The sequence below is a fragment of the Sardina pilchardus genome, chromosome 5 (genome assembly GCF_963854185.1).
Source record: "Sardina pilchardus chromosome 5, fSarPil1.1, whole genome shotgun sequence".
NCBI classification, from domain to species: Eukaryota; Metazoa; Chordata; class Actinopteri; order Clupeiformes; family Clupeidae; genus Sardina; species Sardina pilchardus.
Window position 1 is genome coordinate 16,543,626 of NC_084998.1, and position 17,091 is coordinate 16,560,716.

The window sequence follows — 17,091 nt, forward strand, 5'->3', positions numbered from 1 at the left end:
AAAATACTTATTTATTTCTATGGTCTGGTAGGTAGCACTGTCTCTCATGACGAATTATCCGATAGGTCTAAAGTATCCCAACTTTCTGTCCCGCACAAATCCTCCTTCTCTGATGTCATTCTCCGCCACTCTCGTGCCCATGGGGATAATCTGGAGTTCTGGGCAGTCTCAGGCAAAGGTCCGAAGTGGATGGATTCGGAGGAGAACGTAAACGGTAAACGGAAACTTTCTTCAAGATATTTAACTTAATCGTCATTTTATAACAGTTGCTGTTGATTAACGTGTTAAGGCATTTCAATTACACGACAAGTATTAACCTACAAGTCACAAGTAGCCTATTACAGACCTTTCGGGATGAGACAGCTCTAGGCTAAGACAAAGTTTTAGTTTCTAATCATTATCCAGGAGGTTAGCTTCCTGCTTCATTGAATTTACTGAAAGAGGCAGCTGTGTTTTATGAATATCTGATAGAAAAGGAGTAGTCTCCTTCGTGAAAGAAAACAGTTCATCAACCATAAAAGGATGCAGGCCAACCATTTAGTAGGCTAATGTAATCGTTGTTGATTCTTGTTAACCAGAAATATTCATGTGTTGTTTTGGAGGAATGGAATGTCTGTTTTGTGAAAAGGACTGCTCTGTTTAAAAGTCTATTTCCTTTGATACATGTGCGGTCTTGTCCTCCATAAAATGTTAGTCATCCTTGCTTCCAAGTAGGCTAAGAGTAGAAAGAAACAATGGATAAAAAACAGTTGTTTGAGTTGTATCAACAGTGGGTCATGTTTTAAAGGTGAGACATGTCACATGCTTCTGTATGTGGCAAATAAATTCCTTGTTTTTCCTCATATGTGTGCGCATGTTAATGTCATTTGTGTTGTCAGCAGATCTAACCAATAATGTCTATGTTCCAAAGGTTTTAGGAGTGTGAAACATGTATGCACTTGAACATTTTAGTCATAAGGTCTACTTGGAAAGAAAGCTAGAGTAGAAACCAGATGGTTTGAATGATGAGTAGTTGGAGAGATCACATATGTGCCTTCCAATGCCTTAAGCATTTGGACCTCAACATAATGTGGACTGTTTTATTTGGTCTAGTCTGTTGTTGTTATGTTAAGTGGCCTACTGTATGTCTAGTCAATTTCTTTGTTTAGTATAGTCTAGTCTGTTGATGGTGTTAGGCTATACAAAAAAAGGGCCTCATCATTGCACTGCCCTGGCATTTCAAGCAAACATGTAGTTATACAGATGACGTTCATTTCAAGATTTTGCACTTAGTTGATTGTTTATCAATTAGCAAACAAAAAGGTTATGTTCTTATTCCATGACTCGCGTAGGAAATATAGACTGAATATGTCTGGCTGCATGGGATTACCCAAGTAACGTTATGCCAAAAAAAGAAAGAAAGAAAAAAGAAACTGGTAATACTATTGTATGTATAATTTCTTACTGGAATTTTCTCAAGGAAGTGCACAGTGAAGGGAGTAAAGAACAGGTTTGTCAACATGAAAGAATGTTTATGTGCACATTTCCTTGATTGCTTGCAAAGACACTATGTTGGTCAATTTGTTGCAGAGTGCATACATTTAATATGCATATTCCTACCAATGCATATTCCTACCAATACCAAAGATTGCATTGATGCCATTTGTTCATTGAATAATCTGATGAATATTCGTAAAATATTTCTGTATGATGATGATGATGATGAATGAATCTTTTTTGCTAATATGATTGTTTATGTGAGGAAAATTCCATATCAAATCATTCGTTTTTATATGAAAAACTCCTGATATCCAATACTGCTGAAGAGTCTCTTTGTCTTTTGATGCGATTCCATTCTATTATGCTACAACCAGGGCTCAAAGTCAAAATGTGGAAACAAAACAAGATGTTCAGATGGATGCCACTAGAAAGACAGTGCCTAATCTGAATTAAGTCTAATGTGATTTTGGTATAAAAGAGGCATTTAGTGGGAATTCCAAATGTTTATCAAAGCATCCAGTTTCTACATCCTCTGATAGTCAGCTGACAATGCCTTGTTTACATTCCCCCCACACACACCCATCCCAATCAGAAAACCTTACAAGGCCTTGTTCTGTATTGATTAGGATATAATGGCTCCCTGTTTGACTTTGTACATTTGATACTTCAATTGCTTGCCAAACTAATGTGCGGGGTGCATACTGGACAAGTAGAGGTGTTCATGCCAATGGGATGTTTTTTTGCCATCAATATAAGGTTGGATATTTGTATATTTGTTTATATAGTGTTTATATGTCTAGATATTTGTCTATATAGTGTTTATTACAGTTCCTTGTGCCAGCATACTTTCAGTAAGATTGGTGGTTAAGTAAGTCATATCATACTGGATTTACTACAGCATATTCTACGATGTCAAGTTGTATCTGTACATTTTGTCATAAGGCTGTCACTAAGTTTCACACGTATCTGGGGCATTACCTCTGCTAAATGACCTCAACCAGTTCATCTATATTTAGGGGTTGATGCACAGTTTATTTTACACATACCATGTCAGTGCTTACCCTGAAAGATATGTTGCTAAGGTCAGCCATCCCTGCTCTTTCCACAGGTTATATCTCCTGGTGTGGCTCCCTCAACAAATATAATGGGAAATACAACCTGGCACCTACACCTGTTGTAGTTCAACTGCCGTGACTTCGGTTCTCTGAGTTCACTATCACCAGTGCTTTGGTACCCATCACATTTGTGGAGCTGTCTGGTCCTTTGGTACATAGGAATCCCCCATAGCAATACACCGGTTGGGACTGTATCCGTAGCCATGATAGACCTGAGCTTTCTGACAGATGAGGAGCAGGAGATGATTATGGTTGTACTGAAGAGGGACGCTGAACTGAAGAAAGCAGAGGATCAGCGGGTTAAGTATGTCACACTTACATGTAATGCCTTTGATGTCCTCTAGTAATTGTTGTATTGGAGTATTGGAAAATGCTATGTTGCATTATGGCAAAAATTCAATATCAGTTAGTATGCATGTTTTGAGACCGAATCAATGCTGTCAATACTGAGTTTAATAATCTATAGTAATTTATGAAATGTTGATGATTTTGTAGTATTATGTTGCTATGTTTGTTGTGAATGGGAAAATGTTAAAGCTTTTGGATAACAACATTATTCCATTAGAAATTGAAGTGGCAGAATTTCTCATTGGAGTTAATGAACTTATCTAATTTCGTTCATGAGCTTTTGTTTGATCCCTTTTATCTTTTTGTGCCCAGACGTTAATGGAATTAAGGCAGACAGTCTGTATAGTCGTTCCCGCATATGGTGGTGCTCTACTGTGTGCTTATTGTTGAACTGTAATGTAATGCAACTCAAAATAGAAACTTTGAACTCATAATAGAATCTTTGAAAATTGATTTACAGCCTAAAAGAAGTGCATTACATTCATGGGGATGTTAGCAGAAACTTACTCATCTACAGAAGTTAGAGATGGGGTTTCCTTTGCTATGATGTTGGAGATTTATCCATAGAGAGGAATGATTGCATTTTTAGTTTACATTACACAATTCTTTCAAAGTAAGACATGTAAATTACAGCTACCTTGTAGATAGGACTCATTGTTTCATATCATTCTTTAATGACTTAGGGAACTGCAGAAGACAATGCGGGACAGGAATAAACTGAAATACATGACTGGAGATTGGTTTTATGAGACAAAGTCACAGAGACACAGGGACCGAATCCACGGGTCAGACATCATCAGGGCCTCCATCAGGCAGAGAAAGCCTGTGACAGTATGTGAGTGGACCTGACTTTCTGAGTCGCATGTGAATTTGGGGCGTCTCAAAATATGATTTTTCTGCTCTTAGTGCTGTCTTCAAAGCCTTATTTGGTACTTTGGTTGGTAAATCATTAGCCATAGATACTGAGATGGAATTAAATGCCATTTTCACTCTGCATGCAACATGGAAATATTTGACTTGGTGTTGCTGTTCGACATGAGAATAACTACACTTCTATACTTGCAGTTGAGCTCTCTAAGGTATGGGCTGAGAAACCAAGTTTTGTGAACAGTGGAAATCGCGATGTCTTTATCCCTCCTGAGCTCGCTGGTATCATAGATGAACCACAGGCACAATCAAAAAATCAGAGGTAACAACTAACTGCACATTTCTAACAAACATGTGGCTTTAAACAACCCAGTATATGTTTTATGCTTTTCAGCATTGAGAGTATTGCTCACACTCACAGATTGTACCTGAACCTTTTTGGACACAAATGTATATATATATGGTTTAACGGTTAAAATATGTTTACTCATAATATACAGTATTTCTTCTCATTGTATGCATTTTAAGTTTGTAATGCATTTGTTTGTGATGCATTTATATTCTACAGTGTGGCAATAGTAAGATATAAGACTGAAACTAGGCACATGACAGGAATGAATGGTCCTGAATGCCATCATGATTGTCTCAAGTCTGAATCTATGTAGAATTAAACTAGGTTTAAAACTAGCTGTCATCTTCATAGCAAAGAAATGTATTCTTTCTAAGACTATATATAAGCACATTATATATGATGGTAAAACATTATTTTAACCTTAACAATTATTTATATACATATGAAATCAGCACTAAATTACATTTGACATTTCATTGCCCTCCCTGACTGGGTTGTCACTTGTTCTACATTCTACTCCTTTCGGAAAACTTTGGAATGTCTCTGAATTTGATTAAGGAAAGTGTTGTACCAACCCATTTCCTCTGTCAACAAAAAAGCACTACATCCGTCCATTACCTCAATTAGCGAAGCACCAGAATTATATAAGGAAGTAGCAGGCCTTTAGACTCTATCTGTAACATGTGAAATATTTATCAGGCAGTCGACTAGATTATGTCTGTTGAGATAATTCAAAACATGATTTATGTTTACAGACTTTGCTAGTTAGACTATCTCCGTTCCCTGTTCTCATATTTAAAAAAGGGCATTGAGCGTTTGCTTCGTAATGAAGGGGTCAGCAGACTCGCGCGCTGGACTGAGGGGAAACCCTTTCCCGTGAGAGAAGGATCAGTGGCTGGCTGCTGGCAGACAAGCAGAGGAGACTCAGGCCCCATGTGTTCCTCTAATCTGCTGGGGTCAACTCTCACATGCTCTTGTTTTCCTCTTTCACAGCAAAAAGAATTAAGCTTCACATCAAACACAAATCAACAGAGTTTTTTTTTTTTTAACACAAGGCTGTAATGTTTAGTGAACTTTCTCAATCAGTCAACAAATGGCATTAATTGTATAAGCCAGACTTACATCGTGCACTGTTATAGTTTCAAGCTTTCATAAAACTTAAACATGCAGGGCATGTATTGTGCATATTGTTGTGATTTAGATGAAATTGGTAACATGCAAATATACTATGATTTGTTTCAGCAGGGGATATGCCAGCTCATCAGACAAGCCAGACTTGTTGAAACCAGCTGTTCAGCCCCAAGTCAAGGTATGAAGCAATGCCTTTTGGAAAGCCAAGTACTTATTTTGTGAAAAGAAAACCATTGCTTGATTATCCTAGCTGTCTTTTAATAGCCACTTCAGTATCGCACAAAATATTACAGGCTCTTAATACTCCTGACCTTTGCTTGTGGTTGACTTTTTTGCAGCTAAGGCTAAATCCATTCAACAATAGGCCCATTTCCTCGGCTTCTCCTGGGGGAGAAAGTCAACAGGTGTCCAATGGCACGACACAAGCAGTTAAGGCACCTGCTGGGGGTAAGACATCCACAGTGGAACACTTAAACATGATGCATATTACCTGAATACATATACCTGAATCACATACATTACTGAAGGTAATATGTACAGTATGTTATGGACATTTTTTTTGTAAAATCTCTTACAAATTATCGAATGGTAAATTACTCTGTTTCCTCTTTGACACTGGCAAAGGATTTCATGCAAGCTAATATAATAGTCTATACATATTGCTGGAATCATGTTCTAAACCGTTTCTTGTGTTTCTACTGGAGTGTGGGAACTTGAAACAAAGTATTTTCCTTGCATACATAAGTAAGTCCAAACTGATCCCATTTAAAGACCCGTGCCAGCATGCCACAGGATCTGGTATTGGAGTCTGTAATATCTGTGTTTGCATGCTGCTGCTGAACCTTTGCCGTACAGTATGTGCTCTGCATGCAGCTCAGCATAACTGACATTCTCACTTTCCTGCTTTGACTCCTGGTAATAATGTTGGAGAGGTCAAATGTGATCTCAATGTCATCCACATTCAAAAGGTTGTAGGCTACGCGTCGTATAGATGTTTTATACTAATACTTATTCTTTTGGACTAAGCATCAGCATAGAATTCCAAAGTGGCAAAGTCCTCACAGTTTTTATCATAAGAGTTTGCTTATAAGGATACTCTGGTGAAAAATAGATCTGGTGAAAATTGAACTAATGAGTGCTGAGTAGAAGGCCTACAGGGATTTTCTCCGAACAGTGTAATGCAAATATGGGTGCATAGCTGAGAATGGATTACATTGAAAGGCATGTACTCTTTGTCTAAGGCGGTAAGCTGCCATGCATGACTAGTCTGTACTTCACATAGATCAACGGAATGTGAGCTCTACAATATCAGTAGTATTGTTTATGTATTGTTTAGAAGTTTATGTAATCCCATGTCTTTGGGGTGGTTTGAAGGTCATTTGTTAGTAATTGTAAGGATTTGTATTCAGGTTTTCCATCCGTCTTTTGTCTAACTGTATTAACTATATTAATATGTCCCGTTGTCATCACACTTTAAGGACTGCATCACAGATGACCCTTACTCACATAATGAATCCTCTCCTTCTTTAAATCAGTTTTGATTTATTCACCTCTTTCAGGTGTTATGCCATTGCGTCATGTCCATACCATTTTGTTCCCCATCACTGTTGTCTTTTTTCAGAGTCACATCCATCTTATGAGAGCCCCATAGTCGCACACACTAATCAAACCTCAGACAGTTTTGAAAAATCCCAAGCCTCACTGAATACCCAAAAGTCTGTGCCAAGGAAAAGAATTTTACACGTCTCCGGGGACTACTCTGTAGACAGAAACAGATCTGCCAGCAAAAAGTGTCCTACGCCTGCTCCCAGGGGAATCCTGAAGCATAACTCCATCAGCGGCAGCAGCGGCAGCAGCAGCAGCTCCAATGATTCTCTGCCACCCCACTCCAGCTACAACCAGAAGACCGAACCCCTGAGCCCTGTGGACCTCCCAGACTCCCCCGGCTCAGGGTCTAGCTTGGGGGGCTGGCTAGACAGGAAACAGGTCCGGTTCTCTGGTATCGCCCGGGGCAGGAACCCATTCCTACAGAACGGCCGCGAGTTGGGTGAACATGACCTCCTGGACCGTGACCGTATTGTCCTCTCTGATGAGGAAGAGAGCCAGACGGACAAGTCAGACACAAGCTTAAGCAGCAGCAACGGCGATGATGCCAGCAGCGAAGGCCTCAGTAGTTCCCGAGACGAATGTGACAATCCATTTTTCTCAAAGACACAGCAGAAGACTGAGCCAGAACTCTGCATCAGTTCCACATCCTCTCCTCAAGAGTCTTACTCGTGGGGCAATAAAATGGTAAATTGTCAAGAGGTGATGACAGGTGAGTTGCAGAACAGCACTGAGGGCTCCCTCCGAAACGGCTCTAAGGATGGCGAAGCCCATAGGCCTACTGGTAAGGCATCTTCGGATATACTCCCTTTGAGAGATGGACAATTATCAATCATCAAGCCACTCAATAATCAAAAAAATCAATCAATCTGAATTCAGATCCTCTTAAATTCTAACGTGATCTCCTGATTATTGCAGATTTCTTTGTTCATTAATGTGGATTGACTTTCACACATGACTAGGTCAATGGTGATTTTTTCCCTGTGCTTTTCTGACTAACTCATATGCATGCTGCATGTATACATGTGAATATCTACACATGTATCTGCGCTCATACGTCTGCCAATGGTGATTAGTGACTTGGGATTGCAAGGGACATGCTATATGAACTTAATGTAATATTCTCTATTGTGACACATATTTCCTGAGCTTTTTGTGTTTTGTGAAATGTGTCACTGTTCATGGTGAAATAGCAGTATAGTAATGCCTCTCCTTTTCACAGGTTGGCATGATGGTCTCACTCAACCCCCTGCAAGTGAGGTGTCCAGCCTCCATGCCACTGTGCCAGAAACAGGTAAGAGCTCTGAGCAGCGTCCAGGGAGCCCAACCCCTAAGCTAACAGAGGAAGAGGGTCACTCCATTGCTAAGGTACTTGACTGGTTCAGCCAGAGCTCAGGTCCCTCTGGTAGATTTGAAATGAGACATGACATGGAAGAAGGAAGCAAAGATCATGAGCGCAACACTAGCCTAGAGAGTAAGTCATCGGAGAAGGCAAATTCATCTGAAAGCAAGATAATGCTGAAACCTTCACCGAAGCCCAGGAGAGGACTACTAGCATTTTTCTCAAGAGCAGAGGTGAAGGAAGTTGAAGATGAATCATCTTACTCTGCTCAGGATAAGGAGGCTGCATGCCAAGATGTTCCACTGGTGTTGAGCGAGGAACAGGCCACCTTGACTCCAGAGATGATGAGGAGCGAACAAGAGGGATTAGGTATTTCAGCTGTTCACTCAACCAGTCAGAGAACTCTTTGTAATGTGAAAGAGAAATGTGATCAAAAGGAATTACTCTCATCAGCCAACTTAAAGTCTTTAGAGGGAAGAGCAGGTAGGAAATCTAATATTCCTGTCAGGAATAAGGGGACATTGGCTTCAAGGCAGGGATACCAGTGTGCTCTAAAAACAGAATATGAAAGCCCCAAGGTAGGACAGAATGTGTTTTCAGACAAAATTGATAGCTCATCCAAAGGCCACAAACAGGAGGACGAAGGCAGACCTTCACAATTTGACACAACAAATATGAACAATTCACAGAGTGTAGAGAGTCTTAACGAGGAGCAGCACAGAAGATCATGTATTTCTGTTAAGCCAACCTTTGGGGGAGGAACCTCCCTAAATGATGACAGTGTCAGTTCTGTGAGTTATGAAAGATTAGAAAGCTTGTCACAGGAAGCTGATAGCACTGATGCCCCTCAAGAACATGAAACAGCCATGCATCACCCATCATTGAGCCCTGGGAAAGAGCAAGACATGCATACTTACACTCCCCCTTTAAAACTGTCTATGAGTCAACAGGAGGGTAAAGCCATTCTTATCAAAAATCTTAGAGCTCTTTGGGAGGAAGAGAAAACTAAATATAATCTTGGTGTCACAAAAGCAAAGGTGACTTCTGACATCCAAGCAGAACAAAGTGAAGTGGCATCTCCTCGAGATTCTAGAGAAAAGGTCAATGCATCTCAACATGACATTCAAGCAGTAGTTTCAGACCTACGTCAGGACCATGAACCAAAGGAAAGAGAGATTGTGACAGAAAACAAACCACAATCGCAGTGGATGGAAGACTCCCTTAAAGAAATTGGTACACTCCATGAGACTAAGAAGCTGTCACCCTCACCTGAGACAAAATTATCTTGCGCCACAAACCCAAACCAAATTGTCAATTTGTATACTGATAAATCAACCCCCAGAAGCCAACGGAAAAGTCAAACTAAAGCCCATAGTCCAAAAGGCCAATCAAAGATTCCTTGCAGAAGCTCAAAGAAAACCAGGCTTGACCGCTCTCCTTTGAAAACCTATGCCATTGATATTGGAGCTGAAAGAACAGATGGGAGCATATCAGAGGACCATTCAACAACTTCCGTAAAACATACAAGAAGACCTTCTGCTGAAGAGACACAATTGCAACTTGAGCAATCTAAAAGGTGTGACAACGAAGATATGGCCTATTCTCCAGCGAAGAGAAGGCGATCTGAGCAGAGACAACTAACAACCTGCACTGATGAGCAAGTTCAGCCGCGTGATAGCAGTACCCCAGAGTCTGCAAGGCAACGCACAAGGCAATCCAGCTCAGGTAATATCCAACTGGGTCAGAACAGCCCTAGAAAAATGTCCCCTGAAGATGTTGGAGAAGTTAAGCAATATGGGTCCCCCTCACACCATGGTAGGAGAACTGCTAGAGGTCAAAGTTTTGGACGCACCTTTAAAGTCAGAGAAAAGGACGTAGTTAAAGACCCAGAAGCAAGATCTTTAGCTTCTCTGGACCGTCAGCATTATGTTAGTGTTTCAGAGCAGATGCACGTCCCAGTATTCTTTGACAGATCAGGCAAGAGCAGAATCCAGGCAGAGGATATCGCCCCAGAGGAAGTCATGGGTAAAGTGAGTAATGACAGCTCACCATCCCACCACTCCCACCAGAGCTCACTGGAGCTTGGCTCTTCCTGGAGCAGCACCCCTGAACCATGGTCTTACTCCTGGGCAAGTTCAGCCTGTGAGCTATGACTTTTATTCAGTAGAAAATATAGCCATGCCAATCCAGTTTTACTTACACTGATTATCTTCCAATTGTTCCTCAATCATATTTAGGTAATTATGTGGGAATCATTGTGCTAATGTCCTGAATATTCGATTAGTCTACCAGATTTGAAACTCACGAAAATCAATGTCCACAACTGATGTATGGTCGTCAATCCTTGTGATGGGTAATCTACAGGAACACCTGAAATATCAACTATGCATTGATTATGTTTTGTGTATTGATTGACAATGACTTCGATTTTTTTTTTTTTTTTTAAACCAAAATGGTGTATACTTTCTATTTGTAAGCCTTGGCAGTAGACTTTGTTGAATCAAAAAACAGCTAAATTTAAGGTGTAAATGTTCCCCTCATGTTAAATGATTCTTTCTCTTCTATGATTTGTGGTCTGTCAGATGATAGTAAGGACACAAGCCCGGTTCAGACCATGTTGAAACGAGCTTCAAGGCCAATGTCTTTATCGAAAAGTTTGGAGGACATTACAACAATGCCAGCTCGTAAGTGTCCTGTAAAAATGGGTGATCAAACATTTGTCCAGAGCCATAGATTCACAGATATACATAAATTGATGCTCAATAAAGACCAAATATTTAGAACCATATTTAACTTACTGCTGAATGTCAAATTGTAAATGAGTCAAGTCAGTTTATTTGTATAATGCATTTCACATGCACGAAGCTCTCCACACACAAGACATACACAAAAGACAAAAGATGCCGGACGGAGCGGCATAGTCGCCAGCGTACCCGTGACAGCAAGGCATAAACAAACAAATGTACAGAATAACAAATGACACACAAAACATATTTAACTTTCATAGTGGTGTAGATGTAAGCAGTGTTTTTCCCCTGGTGAATATCTTTGTCTTTATCTTTAATCAGGAGAGGAAAGAATGAGGACGGACCAGAGGAGCGACCTAATGCTTAGCGCGAACGATGGTAGATTGTTTTGATTGTCTCATCTTCCTCTTTGTTCTTTAACAATCACAAGGTACTATGAGACTGCCACAGTTTATCAGGCAAATTGAATGTAGTGATCTTGATAGTAGGCTTGGTTTGAGTTCTTGACTGTGACAACTCTGATATTTATAACCAGTGTAACCACATGAAATGCAACTACAATTGGCACACCTCTAACATGGATATGCTCTAGTCAATGTGTTTTCTATCCCATTTAGAAGGATCCTGTCAGAGGATCATGGCAATTGCTAAATTCTTATAAAGTATATGGATTATCACTGTATTTACCACCCCCTGCAACCCATACTATTTGATAACCATCGCAAACTGTGTATGCAATCAAATCAAATAGGCCTATCACAGTATGAAGTGGGTTAGAGATGTTTTCCGGTTATTAATCTGTTCATCTGCCTGTTTTTCTTCTGCGCTAGTTTCTGTCGCCCCTTCGTCGCCTACGTCTGCCCCAGACCCGGAACAGATGAAGAGGATGAGCGCATCAGTTCCTGCATTCCTGCAGCAGGAGGTAGCAAATCCAGTAGAGTACAAAATAATGGAAGAATATATCTCTCTATTGCCCACTGGGATGGATCACCAGGCCACCCTACCCATAACGAACAGTTTGTGGATTGGATTTTATTGGATCACTTAGCACCAATTTTCCATAATTGGAATAATTCCATAATTCCATAATGTGCTCTCGTGTTTCTAACTCACATGAATTGTCTTTCTCTAACCTTCTAGTATAACATGTGATTAAGCTGTAAATCTAAGAACAATATTACCATTTTTTACATGCATGTAAATCTACACACAAATAAATAGTAACTTGTATACAATATGTAGTAGTCACCATGTACAGTATCCCCCGTGTCACTTGCCTTGCAGTAAGTAGATGATTAATGACTTTATTACCATACTGTAATTTCAAATCTATTAGCCACTATTAGTTTATACATTGATTTAGCAACATTTTTAACCTGTATAAAGCACTGTCCTGTGGCCTAATACACAATGTGGCTAATTCACAGGAAATTACTGTAAGATTTTCCCATGAACTTAATTCTTGTTTTTTTTTATGTCACCTCACAGAGTTATGACAGAGACAGTGACTGCACGTCAGAGAACAGCTTTTACTCACCATACAGACCCCATATGAGGAACTCACACACTAACCATAGCTTCAGTTCTGGCATGGCATCAATGTCGTCTTCTGTATGTTATCAAACTCACTTTCCTAACACTGGCTAAACAGAATGAACTGCTATTTTGACTTACCACCAACAAAAATGCTACAGTGAACGTGATCTACCAAAATTACATATTTCAAGCTTGTTGTTCAGCCCAATATAAGATGAATATCTAAACGTGTGTTCTGTGTGGGTTCGTAAGGTCAGTGGCAGCGTCATGAGCATCTACAGTGGTGATTTTGGCAGTGTGGACGTAAAAGGGACCATACAGTTTGCCATGAATTATGTGGAAAAGCTGGGAGAGTTTCACATCTTTGTTGTCCAATGCAGAGATCTAGCAGTGGCAGAGCCTAAAAGAAACCGGTCTGATCCGTAAGTACTGCTGAGCTGCATAATCTTCCTTAGTGTTTAATATTTAATAGTATGTACGTTTAATTTTTTATCAAGTCCAAAGTCTAAAGACTGTTGCTGTTTTTCACTTTAGAAACATTAATTAGGCATTACATTCTTTCAAATGATTAGATGATATTAATATTTTCCAATCAACTTGTTTGGTTATAACGCTGTCAGATAGAAAAATGTTGTCAAAGACGACATTTGTTGCTATTTTTTATTCATGTTATTAAAAGCAAAGTGTGTGATCTTGTTTTTTCAAATGTAGGTATGTAAAGTGTTACCTTTTGCCTGACAAAGCAAAGTTGGGAAAGAGGAAAACAGGTGTAAAAAAGAAGACTTTGAATCCTACTTTCAATGAAATCCTAAGGGTATGAGAAACATCTTTAACAGACTAAACATTGTATTGCATTATATTTACTGGGATAAGTAATGTTAATGTTCAGGCATCGTTCTTCCCTCTCAGTACAAGATCTCCCTTGACACTCTGAGGATTACTATGCTGAACCTCTCTGTATGGCACAATGACAACTTTGGGAGAAACAGCTTTCTTGGAGAGGTGGATGTTGACTTGAGAGAGTGGAGCATCTCTGACACTCAGATGAAGGATTACTTGCTGAGACCACGGGTAAAATGAATATTATTAAAAACGCAGAGATGCAGACCACTGCCTATATATCAAGACACAGAGACACACACCACCCGCAAAACTAAATCGGTGATAAGAAATTGATGGTCTATCTGTTATTTGTGACTTGTGCAGGTTGTCACTCGCCCCAGCACGACTGAAACGAGAGGTGACATGAGAGTAGCTTTACGCTTTCTCCCTCAGGTAACACAGAGTAAGTCACAAACCTATCCATCTTTTCTTGATATGACTATACTTGCATCTATGTGGTTTATCAACTACATTTAACAGACATACTTCTAAAATTACCTTATCCCTGTTCCATTTAAGCTGAAAGGTACGCATTCTATTTTGATAAAAGTTATCAGAAAAAAATTGTTTAAAAAAATGCTGTTTGCAGCTGTAGACATGTGCAGACATGTTGGGGAAGGGAATATGAATGTGAGGAGTAGATAAAATCATGTCTTTCTGAGCTCATCGTTGACCTGTGCAATGAAAAGGAAAATATGTATGAAACAGTTTTGTGTCTTTTTAATGCACTTATAAAAAGATTTTTCTCGTACAATGTTGCTTATGAACCGCGTCTCATGAGTTGAGCTGAACAAGGAATTGTTTTGGGATGCAACCAAAAGGGCTTGTCCAACATGCAGAGAGACAATGAATAATTTTATGACTAAAAAAAAAAAGAAGCACTTCCTCATACTTTACGCTCGCTATGTCTTCCTGTCTGCATCCACTAGCTGAATCCTTGGGCTAAGTTGAGGTGTGATTCTTGTAGATTTATGCGTTTACCTAATTGTAGTTTGTCTTGTGGAAAACCACATTTTGCATGGAATTCACAATTCATTGCTTGTTTTGTCTTGCGCTGACATGTGATGTCATGACTCGTGTGATGTCACGACTCATGTGAATGGTTTCTATTATTTGCCATGCTCTCCAGAATGAGTGCCCTCAAGTGGCTGCAAAATGTGTTTCCTGTTTATTTATCCACAGGCAAGAGATCTTCTAAGGCAGGTGAAGTGCAAATCTGGGTGAGAGAATGCAAGAACCTGCCTGTTGTTAGAGGGGTAATCATTGATCCTTTTGTCAAATGGTACGTATGGAAAATAGCTCACCGTGATTGATTGTATCAGAATGGGTGACACTTAACTGATAATGAATCTGCATAGTTGCCATCGTCTCATTTCATATTCATCTTTTTGGTTGTATATATAAATCAGCCTCTATTGAACTTGTCCAAGGGGCCTAAATGAGGGCCTGGCCCATCAATACATCACATACTACTTGTATGGCACTCTTTATTTGTGCAATTACTGAAGACTTTTTGCACCCATTTACCATTTCTTTTTTATATAATTGTTTTTTATTATTTCCGTCGAGAAGTAATACATCTACAATCATTTCATACTACAATCAGAATACAAATCCTACTAGTAACAGTACTCTTCTACCCACACTCGTGCATGCTCATACTCATACTTTTAAATACACACCTCCCATACATACATATGTACATACATACATACATACAGTGCTCTCCATACTTCCACTCATCCATGTTTTACACACAAACCCAACCCCCCCTCCACACACACACACACACTCAAACACACACACACACACACACACACACACACACACACACACACACTCACACACAAAAACACACACTTGGTTTCCAGCTCTCATACCGTCATACCTAGTCCTTATTTCTTAGCCATTACATTTACAAGGCTTCATATATGTCCTGCCACACCTTGTTGAATTGCCATTTCCCATTTCATCTGGATGACAAGGTGTCATTTTGTGTTTCAGCACAGTGCTCCCTGATACAAGCAGGAAAGGTCGGCAGAAGACACGGGTGGCAAAGAAAACTGCTGATCCAGTGTTTAATCACACTATGGTTTATGACGGCTTCAAGCCCGAGGACCTCCGAGAAGCCTGCGTGGAGCTCACTGTGTGGGACCATGACAGGCTTAGTAACCACTTCTTGGGAGGCCTCAGGCTAGGTCTTGGAACAGGTGTGGAACTTTTCATCTTTCCCATTACTATACAGTATGTGCATTGGTGTGGTCAAATTTTGTGAAATCCCATATTTTGGGATGTTTGAGATGATTCGTACATTCATTGTTCTATGGTTTGAAATTTGATTGTTCATGTCTTGGTGTCACGGGCACGCTGGCGACTACACCGCTCCGTCTAGCATATTTTGTGTTATGTTTCTTGTTTGTTCTTACAGCACTTTGGTCAACTGTTGTGGTTTTTTAAACGTGCTATACAAATAAATTGCCATTGACATTGACATTAAATGTAGATGTAAATGTTTGTTAAGAAAAAAAAACTGAAGTTTGCATTACCTGTCTTTATAAAGGAAAAAGTTATGGCTCTGAAGTTACCTGGATGGACTCCACCTCTGATGAAGCAACACTGTGGAACCGAATGATGATTTCTCAGGGTGAATGGGTGGAAGATGTCTTACCACTGAGAATGTTAATGATGGCAAAATAAAGTCACTGAATGGTTTAGTATGACCTTTAAGTATGAGTAATGGTAAAGTCACCTAATTATACATTTATTTTTGAACCATGTGATAAATAAACAAAAGTGTATTTTGAATTATTAATATGTGCATTTAATTTTATTATATTATTGTATTTATCATATTTGTAAAATAAGGCTTCAGAAAGAAATGGAAAGCACCTCCAAATCACAGTCATTATCAAATCATGACATATTGTAAAACCCAGTGTTGTAGTACTCGAGTCCAGGACTCGGACTCGAGTCCGAGTCTTTAGCTAAATTTAGAGACTCGTGACTTGACTTGGACTTGAGCACTGAATGACTCGGACTTGGACTCGGACTCGTACATTTAGACTATCCGGACTCGGAAATTGAGACACGGACTCGACTTTTTTTTTTAATGTCATTAGGCTATAATTGTAATATGTCATCAGCAGCCACATAGTCTGTCCTGCGACATTGCGGTGCGCAAATAATTATTACCTCCGCCAAGGAGGTTACATTTGCATCAGGGTTTATTTGTCTGTTTGCCTGTTTGTCTGAAATGACCCAAGGCATTACGATTCCATTTAGTGTACAGTGGTTGCACAATACCAATACGCTTTTAGACAACTCTTAGCCATAACTCGGACTCGACTTGACCAATAAGGACTCGACTTGAATCAATATTGACTCGACTCGGACTTGACTCGGATGAGTAGTGGACTCGACTCGGACTTGACTCGGATTTTTTTTTAAATGACTTGGACTCGACTCGGACTTGAACACTGGAGACTCGAACCTGGACTCGGACTCGATTCATAGTGACTTGACTACAACACAAAACCTGATTTTATTGTAACATTCATCAATATGTATAGATCTATATATATTTTACAGAAATGTTGTTGTTCAAAATGTCTATAGTCATTAATAAACCAACGTAAAGATATACTCTTTGAGCCTCATAGTATTTCCTGCTATGCATTAATTAAGAAC

General features: G+C 39.6%; 1 protein-coding gene across 4 annotated transcripts; it reads left to right on the top strand.

Annotated features, from left to right (window-relative positions):
• Nucleotides 1-81: 81 nt before the first annotated feature.
• sytl2a (synaptotagmin-like 2a) lies at nucleotides 82-17,046 on the top strand. Of its 4 annotated transcripts, none has more exons than XM_062536650.1 (19): nucleotides 82-214; nucleotides 2,588-2,898; nucleotides 3,626-3,777; nucleotides 4,008-4,131; nucleotides 5,404-5,470; nucleotides 5,631-5,739; nucleotides 6,914-7,681; nucleotides 8,120-8,191; nucleotides 10,822-10,923; nucleotides 11,308-11,364; nucleotides 11,817-11,908; nucleotides 12,475-12,597; nucleotides 12,775-12,944; nucleotides 13,234-13,336; nucleotides 13,432-13,593; nucleotides 13,729-13,807; nucleotides 14,587-14,686; nucleotides 15,409-15,614; nucleotides 15,965-17,046. In XM_062536650.1, exons 2-19 carry the CDS (start codon nucleotides 2,798-2,800, stop codon nucleotides 16,099-16,101), a joined length of 2,724 nt encoding a protein of 907 aa, XP_062392634.1. In that variant the 5' UTR covers nucleotides 82-214; nucleotides 2,588-2,797; the 3' UTR covers nucleotides 16,102-17,046. The 4 variants fall into 4 exon arrangements, with proteins under 4 accessions (XP_062392634.1, XP_062392636.1, XP_062392635.1 ...); XM_062536652.1 differs by having other exon boundaries at nucleotides 5,407-5,470; XM_062536651.1 differs by lacking the exon at nucleotides 82-214 and adding an exon at nucleotides 1,446-1,489.
• The last annotated feature ends 45 nt before the right edge of the window (nucleotides 17,047-17,091 follow it).

Bases quoted from the DNA above. Each gene is read 5' to 3' on its own strand.
- sytl2a (XM_062536649.1), top strand. From the start codon at position 8,314: ATGAGACATGACATGGAAGAAGGAAGCAAAGATCATGAGCGCAACACT. The intron at 10,924-11,307 runs GTAAGTGTCCTG...ATCTTTAATCAG, and splicing joins CATTACAACAATGCCAGCTC to GAGAGGAAAGAATGAGGACG. The intron at 14,687-15,408 runs GTACGTATGGAA...TTTGTGTTTCAG, and splicing joins ATTGATCCTTTTGTCAAATG to CACAGTGCTCCCTGATACAA.